The sequence below is a fragment of the Pyricularia pennisetigena genome, chromosome 3 (assembly GCF_004337985.1).
Source record: "Pyricularia pennisetigena strain Br36 chromosome 3, whole genome shotgun sequence".
NCBI lineage: Eukaryota > Fungi > Ascomycota > Sordariomycetes > Magnaporthales > Pyriculariaceae > Pyricularia > Pyricularia pennisetigena.
Window position 1 is genome coordinate 4,060,441 of NC_043742.1, and position 14,260 is coordinate 4,074,700.

Genomic DNA, 14,260 nt, shown 5'->3' on the forward strand with positions numbered 1-14,260 from the left:
TGAACATGAAAGATTTTGCGATTGATGCTGCAGCATATCACCAATTCCATTCAGCAAACCTATATCATATGAGTCCCTTCCACACACTCTCTCTCTCTCTCACTTAGTCAACATTCACCCCTTACTACGGGCTCCAAATTATATCATGGTCTTATTCATTATCCGTGGCCTTCGTGGAACTTGAGTGAACTTTGGCGCATGGAGGCCTAGCACACTTGCTTGTCCTCGCCCATTGGTTAAGATTTCAACGTATCCCCACCAGCCGCTCGTTTTAGTGGATACTCAATATTGATCCGTGCGCACCTTGCACTGTACAGCTTTCCAACAGCTGGGGGCTTGGGGTTGCATGCAACGCAAGACGAAGCTGCCTGCTTGTGTCATTTCAACGTGGATACCGAGAGCGAGCATCTTATTTGGGCATCATCATCAACCGCCACCTTTCTCGACAACAAATCAAGCCGCATCTCATAACAATACATCATCGACTTTCACCAAATTGGAGATCTCATTTGATCATCTTTGGCGCTTTGATACGAACCCCGATCAATTACTCTGTCCTCAAGATGCCTGGCCTCGTCACGGCAACGGGAGTTCTTGGCTTCCTGGCCGACGAGGAGCCCGAACTAAAGGTTTTCGCTCTTCAGACACTCAACGATGACCTCGATACCGTCTGGACAGAGGTAGCCGGAGCTTTGAGTCAAATGTGCGTATGGACGGTCGATGGCTCCGATGGCGTATTCAAGCGGCTTTCGTTGTGACTTTTATGCTAACGCCCCTGTGCACAGTGAGGCCCTCTACGAGGATGAATCCTTCCCTGAACGTCAGCTTGCTGCCCTGGTGCTGGCAAAGGTTTACTACCATCTTCAGGCTTACAATGAGAGTATGACTTTTGCCCTGGCGGCGGGCGACTTGTTCAAGCTCGATGCGCCTGGCGAGTTCGAGGAGACCATCATCTCCAAGTGCATTGACCAATACATTGCCGTTTCATCGATGCATCACGCACCCGCGAAACCATCCAAGTCTGATAGCTCCCTGCCAACCCTGGAGACGACTTTCGCTGCCGGTGTGACCGATCCATCCGCTCTCATGTCTCCCACGACTCCATTTTCTCAGTCAACGATACCATCCAAATCCCTTCTGTCCCGCGATTCGACGGACAACACCATTTTGGATCCGACATTCCAGCCCGCCACCAAAAAGGGCCGTTCAGGCTCGATCGTACAGCTCCCCGATCAGCAAACTCAGAAGGCGCTGCAGCGGGTCATTGAGCGCCTCTTTGAGAACTGCTTGAAGACGGGCCGGTACCGACAGGTCGTGGGCATCGCTGTGGAGGCCAAGAACCTGGACGTTCTGCGCGGGGTTATCAAGAGGGCAAGCGACGATGAGAAGCGAACCAAGGGCAAATCCCAAGAATCTAGTCAGAGCCCGGGCGACGAGTTGATGGAATACGCCCTCGGCATCTGCATGGACATTGTTCAGGAGCGCAGCCTGCGGACAGAGATTCTCAGGCTGATTCTCAGTCTACTCAATGACATACCCAACCCTGACTACTTTGCCATCGCCAGATGTGTCGTTTATCTCAACGCTGATGAGGAGGCATCGACAATGCTTCGTAAGCTTGTGGGCAATGGCGATGTCAACTCGATAGCGAGCGCATATCAGATTGCGTTTGATCTTTACGACAATGGCACGCAAGAATTTTTGGGCAAGGTCATCAAGTCACTACCCTCGGGGGAGCCGCGCAAGAAGCCTGAAGCCGAAAAGCATGAAGGAGCGGAGCCTGCCGAAGATGCGCCGCTTTTGGAGAACGCCGAAGAATCGAGTCCCGAAGATTCCGAGGAAGACCTACCCGAGGAAGTTGCGAAAGTCTTCAGGAACATCCGCACCATCTTGGATGGCAGCAAGACCATCAAGTTGAATCTCGAGTTCCTTTACCGAAACAACCACACAGATCTCAGCATCTTGAACAAGGTTAGGGAGAGCTTGGAAGGCCGCAACTCAATCTTCCACACCGCGGTGACTTTCTGCAATGCCTTCATGAACGCCGGCACAACCCACGACAAGTTCTTCAGGGACAACCTTGAATGGCTAGGCAAGGCAGTCAACTGGTCCAAGTTCACAGCCACGGCTGCTCTTGGAGTCATCCACCGCGGCAACCTTACACAGTCACGCAAGCTTCTTGAGCCCTACCTTCCGAAATCTGGAGGCCTTAGCAGCGGCTCGACCTTTAGCCAGGGAGGAGCTCTCTACGCTTACGGCCTCATCCATGCCAACCATGGTGCCGACGCTCTTGACTACTTGAGGTCTATGTTCACTGGCCATGATGACGAGGTTATTCGCCACGGTGGTGCTCTCGGCCTGGGCATTGCAGGCATGGCTACTGGCGATGAGGAAATGTTTGAAGAGCTCAAGAATGTGCTATGGCAAGATTCTGCGCTCAATGGTGAGGCCGTCGGTTTGGCCATGGGTCTCGTCATGCTTGGTACCGGAAACGCCAACGCGCTCAAGACCATGTTCCAGTATGCCCACGACACAACACACGAAAAGATTGTTCGCGGTTGCGCCTTGGGCATGGCCCTGATCATGTTTGGGCGTCAGGAAGGTGCCGATGTTATCATCGAGGCTCTCCTTGCTGACCCCGACCCAACCCTCAGGTATGGTGGTATTCTCACAATTGCCATGGCTTACTGCGGGACTGGAAGCAACAAGGCCATCCGAAAGCTCCTTCACACCGCGGTTAGCGACGTCAACGATGATGTTCGTCGTATCGCCGTGATGAGCTTGGGCTTTATCCTCTTCCGCAAACCCGGTAGTGTTCCTCGTATGGTGGAGCTTCTGTCAGAGTCTTACAACCCCCACGTTCGGTATGGTTCTGCCATGGCTCTTGGTATCTCATGTGCCGGCACCGGTCTCGATGAGGCGATTGACCTCCTGGAGCCGATGATGAAGGACCCGACAGACTTCGTCCGTCAGGGTGCTCTGATTTCGCTCGCCATGATCATGGTGCAACAGAACGAGGCGATGAACCCCAAGGTTGCTTCAATTCGCAAGACTTTGAAGAGGGTTGTCGGTGATCGTCATGAGGATGCCATGACCAAGTTTGGCGCCTCGCTTGCACTGGGCATCATCGATGCCGGAGGTCGCAACTGCACCATCGGTCTTCAGACCCAGACCGGCAACCTTAACATGCCGGGCATCGTTGGCATGGCTGTCTTCACCCAATACTGGTACTGGTTCCCATTCACTCATTTCCTGTCATTGAGCTTCAGCCCAACTTCTATCATCGGGCTGGACCATGACCTCGAGATCCCCAATTTCAAATTCCACTGCGCTGCGCGCCCGAGCTTGTTCGACTATCCCCCAGAGCAGGAGGTCAAGACCGAAGAGGGCCCCGCTCTTATTGCCACGGCTGTTCTCTCCACCACTGCTCAGGCCAAACGCCGTGCCCAGAAGAAGGCAAGTGCGCAGCGGCGCGAGAGCATGGACATCGATTCGCCTGCTATTTCCAAGCCGGTCGTTGCCGATGCAGGAGACAAGATGGATGTTGACGACGACAAGAAGGCCAAGGCAGACGAGTCTAAGGATAAGAAGGATGGGGACTCTGCGGTTGAGAAAGAGGGCTCGGCGGCGCCTGAGACCAAGAAGAAGGCAGAAAGGGAAAAGGTCGGCTATGAGATTGAGAACATGTCTCGAGTGTTGCCTGGCCAGCTGAAGTTCATCAGCTTCCCTGCCGGTCGTTACAAGCCTGTCAAGAAGCCCACCGGCGGTCCACTTCTTCTGCAAGATACACAGCCCGATGAGCCCAAGTCGTTGATCGAGGAGAAGCTCAAAAAGGTTACTGTTGAGAAAGCACCCGTTGCCGGCGCCCAGGCTGGCTCATCGGCTCGCGATGGCGGACGTATGGGTGGCCTCATGACTGACCAACAAGCCCTTATCCGTGCTGCGCAGCAAATTGCCTCGGGCGGCGGTGCTGGCGGTGATGACAATTGGCGAGAGGCGCTCGGTCGGGGAGGTCGCGCTGGCGAGAGTGAGCTTTTCCGACAGCTCCTGGGAGGTCGCGCCCAGTCTGGTTCCGCTGGTGTGTCTGGAGGAGACCAACGCACAGGGGCTGCCGCCGCCGCCGGCGTTCTGACTGCCGTGGATGAGGACGGCGAGGACGATGAGGAGGCCACCGTTCCCCATGACTTTGAGTACTTCACCGACAACGAAGATGAGGAATTGTGAGAAGGCCATCATGGGAATGAGGTCATAGTCAGGTGGTTTAAGAGATTTTGCCAAACTTAGAAGTTGAGGGGTGGGTGGGATGCGTTCCTCTGTAAAACAACACTTGTATTACTTGCCTAGAAGAACTCGGGAAGCATACACAGTCTAGTCTAGACCTGGCTTAATTCTTTTTTTGTCTTCTTCAAAATAAACCTCTTGATTGGCAGTCAAGCAATACACTATCCCGCTAAGATTCCCTGACAATGACTGTTTATCACACTGCCACTCCCTCGTGGAAAAAGGCGTGATCTCGAGGAAAACTGTTGCCCCTCATAGGATTCATTTATAGGTACCCTGTTGAAGGTTGATGTGGCATTTTGGCTGAATCAAAAAATTGGATATCTCAAAACGGGTAATGACAAAGGAAACTAAAACCCTAAAGAAGCGCAACGCACCCTGAACCCCCTATCCCATTAGAATGTCTAGATTACATGAAGTACACAGAGGTCTGAAGCCCCACAAGTGTAAACATACTATTTTGCTTACGCGAATCCATCAGATCCGAAGTTGATGACGGATACCATGGAACAGGCTGAGAAGGCGCGAAATTTATACTACGACTCAGGTCTTGATGGCGATCGCCTCCGGCTTGCAGAAACCAGAACCATAGACACCGTTACCGGTGCACCAAGTCGTCTTTCCATCGGGCTTTTTGACACATGAAGGACATATAAGAAGCCGGTGCCAAGCCGTGGCTAGATTTCCACGGACATTGTATATACCCGTGTGCTGTTCCGGCTGAGTGTTGTAGGCCGAATCCGTAGCCTTGACCAGGACAGTCGTGCACTTTTTGTCTCCTTGGGTTTCGTGAAGCTCGGGCAGACTGCCAACGTAGCGCCAGCGTCTCCATGCCCAGTATTTTGAGCCTTTGCAGTTTGTACCTCCCGGACCACAATCGTCAAGGAGCTCAGCTTGAGCCCATGTGCTGCCTCCGTCGACACTTACATCAACTCGGATAATATGTTTCCCGCCTCCGGAGTAAGCATACCCCATCAAGGCAACCGGCACATCACCCTCAGAACCATCCATCTTGGGAGCATATTTGGGATCTTTCGAGTTGAGGTGCTCACGTTGCCAGGCCGGCAAGTCACGTACTCCAGGCGCGGCACGAGCTTCGTCTGTCCGCCGCAACATCCACTCCGTACCCGATTTTGCTGCTGCAGCTGCCGCCCGTACACAATCACCAACCCAAACGCCAGTGGTAGCGCTAGTAATGGGCATCTCTTGGATCGCAGGATAGCGATCCCAGTCGGGCTTTGAGCCTTCGTTGGGTCCAAAGCATTTGTAGTCACGACGCTGCCACTGGCTTGGAGATTCTTCGTCGCTAACAACAATTTTGTTGAGCCACTTGACGGATCGGGCAGCTACATGTCCGGGAACAATGGTTCGTAGTGGGTATCCATGATCGCGAGGTAGTGGCTTCCCGTTCATGTCGAAAGCAAGGAGGACGTCTGCTCGCGGGTCCAGGGCCGTGGAGAGTGGGATTGATGCGCCGTAGGCCTCGAGCGCAGAAAATTGCACGTGCATTTCGCGGCTATCTGCATCATCCTTCCCTTCTGTCGTCAGTGCAGTTGGCACGAACTCTCCCGGCTTCAGTCCCGCGTCCAAAAGAACATCGGCCAGTCTTACGCCCTCCCAGTTGGTGTTGGAGATAGCTCCCACGCCCCACTGCAAGCCATTGGTGGCGGCGGTTGAGGAAGTCATGTCGCTCCGCCTGTTCCCACTGCACTGGAGGGCAGCTGTAACACGGTGGAGGGGGAACCGAGAACGCAACTCAGCCAGCGTGTACACACGCTCTTCCCCATCCGGAAGCTCTATAGTCAAGGCATAATCATCTGCCTGATCCTCCTTCACCACGGGTACCCACATATGATTGCGCACATAGAAAAGCTCAGGCGGGGTGATAAAATCCTTGGTGAGTTCCTCTGGCGGCGGCTCCGCATTACAAGGCTTCGCCGTGTGCTTGATCAGGCGCTGGTCTCGTACAGGGTCTGTTGAAAATGGATCTTCTATCGTCTCAGCCGCTGGCCGGCCGGTCCTCTGGTCCAGGTCCTCAGTGGCAATGTAGCCTATCATGTACTGGTTCAGAATCTCACGCACATGAGTGGCCTTGTGTATTGTGAATATGTCCCAGTAGGGCTCAATTGCGCCACCTGCGGCCCGTAGTATCACATCTCCGCCTGGATGTGCACCAACCCAGTCTGTAATATCATAGACCTTGTCCTCAAATGTCACCCAGGGGTTCTTCGACCCAGGTCCATGTTGTTCCCGGATGTCGGACAGGCGGTATCGTGGTCGAGAAGGGTCGCGACCATCTGCGGGTGAGGCTTGTAGTTGGTCTTCAGCCGTGGCTTGAGGCTCATCTGCAGAATCATGGTTGGATACTGCAACACCTAGTACAATCAGACTTGCGCCCGACGCTCCGGCCAAGAGGACATTTTGACTTTTCTGGTGTCCACCACGAGGGTTGTTTGTTTGATCGGCGTGCTTGGTCTGCCATTGTGTGCTTCGGCTGGTATGTTCGGGCGCGCGTGGTGAGTTCGTCGAGTGTAAGGGTCTTCTTGTGGATATCGCCCGAGTGCGGGATGAAAAGGCCGATGCGACTCTGGGTTGTGCAAGTCGAAGCTGTCTGGCTAAGTTGGTAGCCCGCAGGCAGCAGGACGGAGCCGACATGATGCTGCAAAATCAGGGCTTTTGAGATGACACTGAGGAGCCATTATAGAGTTGAGTTAGTGGTTTCTCCTCAAGATTGGATGGCAGGCCGGTGAAAATCATCAAAGATCAGAGTGGGTGGCAATTCGAGTCAGACTTACAGAGGAACTTCTCGTATGGATAGCGACTGAATGATACCTAATGTATAGTCTAATTATCGGGGCAGCTCCACCCAGAGTTCAAGCAAGCTACCCAGTGAGCGTGGATTCCTTCCTTGCACTGCTTTCAAATAGCTGATATCTTGGCACAGTATCGAACAAGAGAGAACTGTCGACTGTCCATATGAAAGTAAAATCAGTTGACGGGATTCGGGTTGAGCAAAAGATCCATCAACATGGGCTGCTAGGTCACAAGCTCAACATTCAATCAACTCTAGTCACTGGTGGAAAAGTCAGCTAGAATAGCCAGTGGAGCTTCATTCGAGATGTTTCCGCCGGTCTGATTACCGCCTGGGTTGACAAGCTCGGCTGGACTTCCGATGGAGAGGTCACCGAGGTAGGTATTTTGGTTGAGGCCGATGCTGGCCGCATCCACCATGCGATACGAGATTGCAGAAATGCATTAAAGGGACAAGGGCCGAGCATTGTGGTTTCTTTTTGGTTCGGTTCGATAACATAACGCAAAAGCCTCTAATTGGCTAGTTGTGTCGCACCGTTGGGACGAGCCTGCCAAAGCGAGAGAGCAAAGATTCAAGACAGTGTCACAAGACATACACGAGATTACAATACACAGCACTGGGTCTAAAATCAGCAGGGAATCCCAACCCACCACTTTTGAAATAAAGTTTTTTTTTTTTTTTTCATCGCTTCTCTCACTCATCACATTCTTCCCACCCAGAGCTCATTTCTGCAAAGCGGTGTACTATGTATAGACTAGACTAGGAACGAGGAAACTAGGTCCTAGGCCGAGTTTAGTTATAGTTAGAATCCCAAGACTACCTACCAAGTGAACTACCTATCTATTTCGTGCCTACCTAGTTAGGTAATTTCTTCATACAGTAAAGTCGATGCGCAGGAGATGACGTCAAATATGTCACGTGCTGCGGTTACCTCCACTGTTGCTCGTTGTCAGTCGCGTTCAGAGACTCAGGCGACGCGCTAGAACACGCCAAGGGCTCGAAGCACCCTTTGAGCAGCTGAAACCCCTCGACTGTGAGGTCATCATTTTTGGATACACCACATGTCGTCGCACAGCCGGATAAGTCGCGACGCTGACAAGCTGCATCGCTTCCAAACTCACAGATATGTCCGACGATGACTCTCTAGTAGATCTGATTGACAGAGAGGCTGTTTTCAATGCGTTGAACCAGGCGTTTGACAAAATTGATCGAAGCTTCGCTACGAGTATATATTGCCCTCCTGCCAGCTGGTGGTTCCCTCTATCGCATGTGGTCAACTGACATCAATTCACATGAATCCAGAGCTGCAAACTAGAGACAAGAAACAGCATGTCTTTCTAGACCGGGAGAATAAGAGATTAGAGGCGCAAGTGCTAGCCTTGCAGCAAGAGACCTCGGCTTTGAGGAAGAAAATCCAAGAACTTTCAGCAGCCCATCAGGCAACTGATCAGAATCATGAGGCTGCTGTCAAACATCGCCAGGCTGAGCTCGCAGGAAAGCGTTCTTACGGCTTAAGTGAAGATGGTGATGCCTACAGAACACCAACCGCCCAACAGTTACCTACCAGATATGCTCGGCATTCGTCGCTCGATCCAAGACCCGATGCAGCCACGGATTACGAACGCCTGAAAGAACGTTACACGCTTTTGAGAGCAGCTAACAAACTGCTCAAAAAAGAAGTAAGGGAATCGCAGGACAAGGAGGAGAAGTGGTGGCACTATGCCGAGGTTCTCGAAAAAGAACTTGGGATACATGGGATCAACGAGCAGACCGCGCGACGGTTCGAGATCGCAACAGAGGCTATGAAAAAGTCTCGGGCGGAAAGGCGGACTCGGAAAGCTGCTGCTATATTGAATCAATCCACCGGTATACCAGCAGAGATACGCTCTGAGCGTACCGCTGCCGGACCCAGCGCAAATTCCAGCTTCAACTTAAATACGGATCTCATCGTCCCACATGAGCCTAGTGGTGATAATGTGCCCTCAAGGTCATTTCAAGTTGGCGCTGCTCAGCCATTGATGACAAGGCAACCTTCTCCAAGATCTGAAGCGCCAACAGAGGAAGGATCAGACCAAGACGAGGAGCTTAGCCTACCACCACATTCAAGTGACCAAACTCCTAAGGCACACAACACCACAAATATTAAACAAGAGCCTTCGTCGGACCCTCCCGTCTTCCTTTCGGCGCGGCCAGTGAAGAAGCGAAAACTTGCTGGGGACGACCCGAACAGAATGAGTACGCCCTCGCGCCGCGCAGTCAAGGATGAGGTCGACCAAGACGATCCTGCCACGTATCTCAGGAAAGTGGCCGCGTTACGAAAGTCTCCTCAGGAAAGCTTTGACCTTGATGATAGAATCACGGAGATGCCAACCCCCAAAAAATCCAGGTTTTACACCACAGCCGATGACAACAATGTCGCCAACAGACCAGCTTCCACTATGGTTGAAGCAGATCAAAACGAAGCTCCTTGCTACCCGGTTTCTGGCCATACGCCAAAGCAACCAGTTATTCATGATGAGAGGCCGTCCTCTGACGATGCTGAGAAGGGACGTGATAGCTCACCTTTTGGATATCAGCCGCTTGGTGCGCTCCTCAACACACCAGCAGAAGAGAGAGCCAAAACGAATACATTCGTCCTGAAACCTGCTGCTCGCCGAGAATTGGAGGATCGAGATAGTCGCAGACCTGCCAAGGAAATGAGCCGGGGCAGTAAACGGAAAGCAGATGGCGATACTGAGAACTACCAATCACCAAAGCCCGCGCCAAGCCTCCTCGCACCGTCGGCTCAAACACCTAAGCAGCGTTTGTCACCGGGCGTCGTGACTCCTGGGAAGTTGAAAGCCGAAGCAGTTGCCTTGGCTCCTGCTTCTCACACTACAGCTCGGAAGCCATTGGCAGATCGCTCCACCAATATTCAGCCCCGAGGCCGAGGTGCTCCTCTTCGCTCTTTACCTGTCGATTCGCTGCTACTTACCGACTTCAGGATCAATCCAGCCACGAACGACAACAAAGACTTTGCATTCGATGAAGTTGTTCGGCATAAGGATGACCGAGCCAAGATGACCGGCTGTACAGACCCTCGATGTCCCAGGGCAAAAGACATGCACGCCATGGTATTGGCCGAGGTTGCCCACCTGACGAAGGAGCATGGAGAGAGGTTTTATGAAACTCCAGAGGGGGTTGCTCTGGTTGAGAAATATCTGGGGGATGACGCTGGCCGCATACCAAAGATGGACGTTTCTCAACGCAGGACACTCTGGACGCGGGCCCGACTCCAGCAACAGGCCAATATTTACGGCAGATGTAGGCACCGCTTTGATCGTGCCAACACTCCCGAACAGTACTGGGATACGGGGTTTCCCAACACACAAGATCAGGAGAGAGACAGAGAGGAGGGGCGTATGATGGACAGGTGGATGGTGGAGGTGAGACGCCGTGAAGCCATGAAGAAGGGGGGCAGGTGGTTGTTCAAGGATGAGTATCCATCCGAAACCGGTAAAAGGCGTCGTGTGTAACTCGGGATCACAGTACATTGCATTTGTGCACGTATAGCATGGCGGCAACAGTTTGTTTTCTTCGCTCGATGACTGGCTTACATACTAAACTTGACCTGTGACTTGCTAGCTTGAGCGGTTCTATCAAAACTTCGATCCGCAGTAGGGCACCGTGCGCCTAATGTTACTACTGACCCCTGGCAACCGCTAGCACTGTCGAAACTAATTAGAAAGCTCGCGACACATGCGCGCCCATAGGTTGGTTCTTGAACAGCTGCGGCACATTTGGTAGCTCAGGTACGTAGGTACCTTACCACTCGACACCATATCACATTTCCAGTGTCCAAGCAGAACACGCTTGACAGGGAAGGATTCATGATAAATTCCAAAGTTCAAAGCTTCCTCTCCCACTTGAGTACAATCATACGCGCAAAACAACCTCCGGGGTTAATCCCAGCGGCCACGTTATTATTTGCTCACACTTGTATGGGATTCCCACGACGCCGGCTGCCCGGCATCAAAGCATTTCGAGCTCTCTGAAGTTCGACATGATGAATAATACAGACGCCCCATCAGATTGTATCCTATTCCCAACTACTAAAAGTTGTCCGTCGCCACTACAGAACATATCCCTAACGCCCTCTGATGTTGCAGACCCTTTGCTGCATGACGCTGTACATAGGTATGTTTCGCGACCTCTTCCGCCTCGGCCATTCTCCGCACGCTACCTGATTTGCCAGCGGGTTTTGGCTTGCGTATATTTCGCTCGGCCTGGCTGTCCACCTCGGCGAGTTCCAGCGCAATCTTGACTCTGACGAAGTATGTGGGAATCTGCTGTAGGCACATCAGCTGTATATTTATCGGCAAGTCTACGTCAAACTAGATATGTGGCTTCCTTTGCCTTGAAAGCTGCCGGGCGCCTAGACACCAAGCAGCGTCTGCGGGCCGAATAAAGCTCCGGGGTGACTCTGCTGACCTGCATAGCTGTTGATATACGAAGTAAGAAAATGTTGGTCGTTTTATGAGGCAGAAACCCCCGCTTCTCCACGCTATGGATATCAATTTTTCAGAATAGCAGCCAACTGCCCGTGGAACAAGTGGCAGGCATTGTGCCAAAAAGACTAAAGTTCTTTGCATAAATATGCAAAGAGGCAACAGCATTGAGAGCATGTCGGTAGCGCGTGGTAATATATATTCTTGCCATTCCTTTCCACTAATGTTATTCGTTTTGAGACGTGTATAAAGCGAGACTCCTCTCACAGGTTTCCCAGTATTATTATACTTCTAATTTTAAACTGAATATGATCTTGGTTTGACCTTGATTGTAAAATAATTCCTATCATCATAGGGATACTGATGTCTATGCCGAATATGCACGAACATTTCCTCAAGGATCCTATATGGCCCAGCCATGTCGTGAGGGCAGTAAAGTCGAACTTTGTGCGTCAGATTGGGATCCCTAGCCAATATCAGAACTACGGGATCGATGAGGATAAGTTTAACTTCGCCAGTTCGATCTATGGTTGCCCAGGCAGCATCTAACTGTATTCTCACGCCGTTTTGGGCGGCGTCGGTGCCAATGGCGAGTGTCGCCAGAAGTGAAAGGACCATATAACATTTCATATTGAATTGGAATATTTCGGGTCAGATGAGTAAAATATAAGTTTGAAGGATGTTCAAAATAAAGTAGGTGCCCAAGTGAAGAAGAAAAACACACAAGACAATTTACCAGTCTCTCTGCCCATCACTGATGCCACTACATCTGAAGGCCTATTTGCTCTTACTGTCAGCCAACATATCCTATGCTTCTGGGCATGGTCGACTGGAGCGATCAGCCGTCACCGGAAGGCGACATTTCAAAAGGCAAATGAAGCAAACTGCGCATCTATGGAGACAAGGCTACCAGTAGGGCCTTGGAATGCAAGGAACATCTCGTCTAATGGAAGGGCAAAGTCTGGATAGGACCAGCAAAGCCAGTCGACAAGCCAAACCAACCACTTGAAGGCATGCCTCACCCGTCGCCCTCAAATGAAAATGTTAGTGCCTGCAAAGAGCGCAAGGCTCGCGCCAAGGCATACAAACTTCGGCTGGACCAGAATGGTGGCTGGCTACAACGAAAACAACGTTTCCGTTATCATCGTAGGATGTACATATAAGAGGTGCATAAGTAGTGCGGGGTTCACGTGCGTATGCTTCCCCCCTGTCAGAGTCGCGCATAATTAAGAGGTACATCTTGTCGCACCGTGGGTGGAGGCAAGTGACTCAGCTGCAAACTTTTTGGCGCACTGACCAGCAGGCTTTCGTCTATTTAATGCCGTCGAATTCCCCGATTTGTGACCACTTTAATTTTTCCTCAGCTCTCTTTGGTACGTTTTCCTCACCCATAACATTCAATTCGCCTATACGACTGCAATATGGCTAACAAACATCGTTTTCGCCTCACAGCCTTTTGGCTTAGATCAAGTGTAGTATCTGTTCTTTTCAGTTTAATCTCTGAAACTGGTCTATTTGACCAGAATCAAATGATTATACTTATTTTTGTCATCAGGAGGGTTTCCGCTGGGCTTGCCCATGATTCCCTCCACTGTGTCCCTCCTATCACACTGCCTGGAGGCGACGCGAACTTTTTTTCATTGTTGTCGGGGCTTGCCCTGGCTGCGAAGAAGAAAAACCTGGGCTTTGAAGCGATGTGGATTTGAACCTAGATTAGGCGGCTCGTGAATGTATCGGACAGGGTAAGGATGCCCTATAGCAATGAGTACCAAAAGTAGCATATACAGATGTGCTGGTTGTGTTTCTGTTGTGTCGAGAGACAGTCCACAAAACCGTATGATCCCAGTTGGTGCAACAGGTTGACCAAATTCAAAATAATCTGAAGAAAAAAACTCATTTTGTATGGTATGCTCAATGCCAGGATGGAGTCAAGGGAGATGAAGTTTGCAGCCCTAACTAAATAAAAATAGGAAGTCGCATTGAGAAAGATTTTACCAATTCAAGAAGTGAGCAGGTAGTGACGAACACCGAATACAAAAAAATCAGGGTCTCCTGCAACTCCAGTGCTCAATTTGTTCCTTTTCATCAATCTCGAATCCTTCCCCAGCAACCCAAGCAAGGAACCAGCACCAGATAGATCAAGATGGCGCAAATGATACCGCAAGCGGTCTTGGATCAGCTCAAGGACCAGATCGATCAGGATTCAAAAACCAAGGAGGCACTCGGCGACATTACTGAGAAGCTTGAGCGTGAAGTCGCATACTCCCAGGGCGTCATCTCGCGGGTCCATGCCACAAGGGTTGCCGACTATGCTACAGCGCTGCTGCCGCAACTGGAGGCTGCAATCAAGGACATGATTGCCACCATTAAAGCGCTCGAGGAGGAGGCTTCGAGGCATCCGTATTACAAGTGAGCCTGACGACCCTTGGATCTTTTTGATGGCGAATTCTTTACTCTCTCTTTTCTTATTCCACTGATAAGCCTGCTAACGTCTCTAATACAGATACAACTTTAAATGGACCCGTCATGTGCGGGGTGCCATATTCGCCGTTGTGCTCTGCGCATTCTTGGGTGGCCTCGGCAACGAGACCAAGCCTGGAGAGTTGGGTAGACTATTGAGCTTGGAGGAGGTCGGTGCTGTACTCCAAGGTAAGCTGCAGATGGCATCAGGCTCACAGCC

The 14,260-nt window shown here is 51.4% G+C and overlaps 4 protein-coding genes across 4 annotated transcripts in view; 3 read left to right on the plus strand and 1 right to left on the minus strand.

The window, feature by feature from the left end:
• Window positions 1–563: 563 nt before the first annotated feature.
• On the plus strand, window positions 564–4,224 carry PpBr36_02819 (uncharacterized protein; the record flags this gene model as incomplete). The annotated part of the gene is made up of 2 exons (XM_029889996.1): window positions 564–703; window positions 786–4,224. The coding sequence occupies 2 exons, from the start codon at window positions 564–566 to the stop codon at window positions 4,222–4,224; spliced, it is 3,579 nt and encodes a 1,192-aa protein (XP_029753822.1).
• Window positions 4,225–4,824: 600 nt separating this feature from the next.
• PpBr36_02820 (uncharacterized protein) lies at window positions 4,825–6,936 on the minus strand (the record flags this gene model as incomplete). Its single annotated transcript, XM_029889997.1, has 1 exon — window positions 4,825–6,936. The coding sequence occupies one exon, from the start codon at window positions 6,934–6,936 to the stop codon at window positions 4,825–4,827; it is 2,112 nt and encodes a 703-aa protein (XP_029752969.1).
• A 1,282-nt stretch (window positions 6,937–8,218) lies between these two features.
• Window positions 8,219–10,608, plus strand: PpBr36_02821 (uncharacterized protein; the record flags this gene model as incomplete). Its single annotated transcript, XM_029889998.1, has 2 exons — window positions 8,219–8,318; window positions 8,396–10,608. 2 exons carry the CDS (start codon window positions 8,219–8,221, stop codon window positions 10,606–10,608), a joined length of 2,313 nt encoding a protein of 770 aa, XP_029752970.1.
• Window positions 10,609–13,723: 3,115 nt separating this feature from the next.
• The window catches only part of PpBr36_02822 (uncharacterized protein), a gene marked incomplete at both ends in the record, with an annotated part of 986 nt that continues 449 nt past the window's right edge, over window positions 13,724–14,260 (plus strand). The window contains 2 exons of the mRNA XM_029889999.1: window positions 13,724–13,989; window positions 14,084–14,229. Of these exons, the coding sequence (XP_029752967.1) occupies window positions 13,724–13,989; window positions 14,084–14,229 (412 nt within the window). The remainder of the gene's footprint in view (window positions 13,990–14,083; window positions 14,230–14,260) is intronic.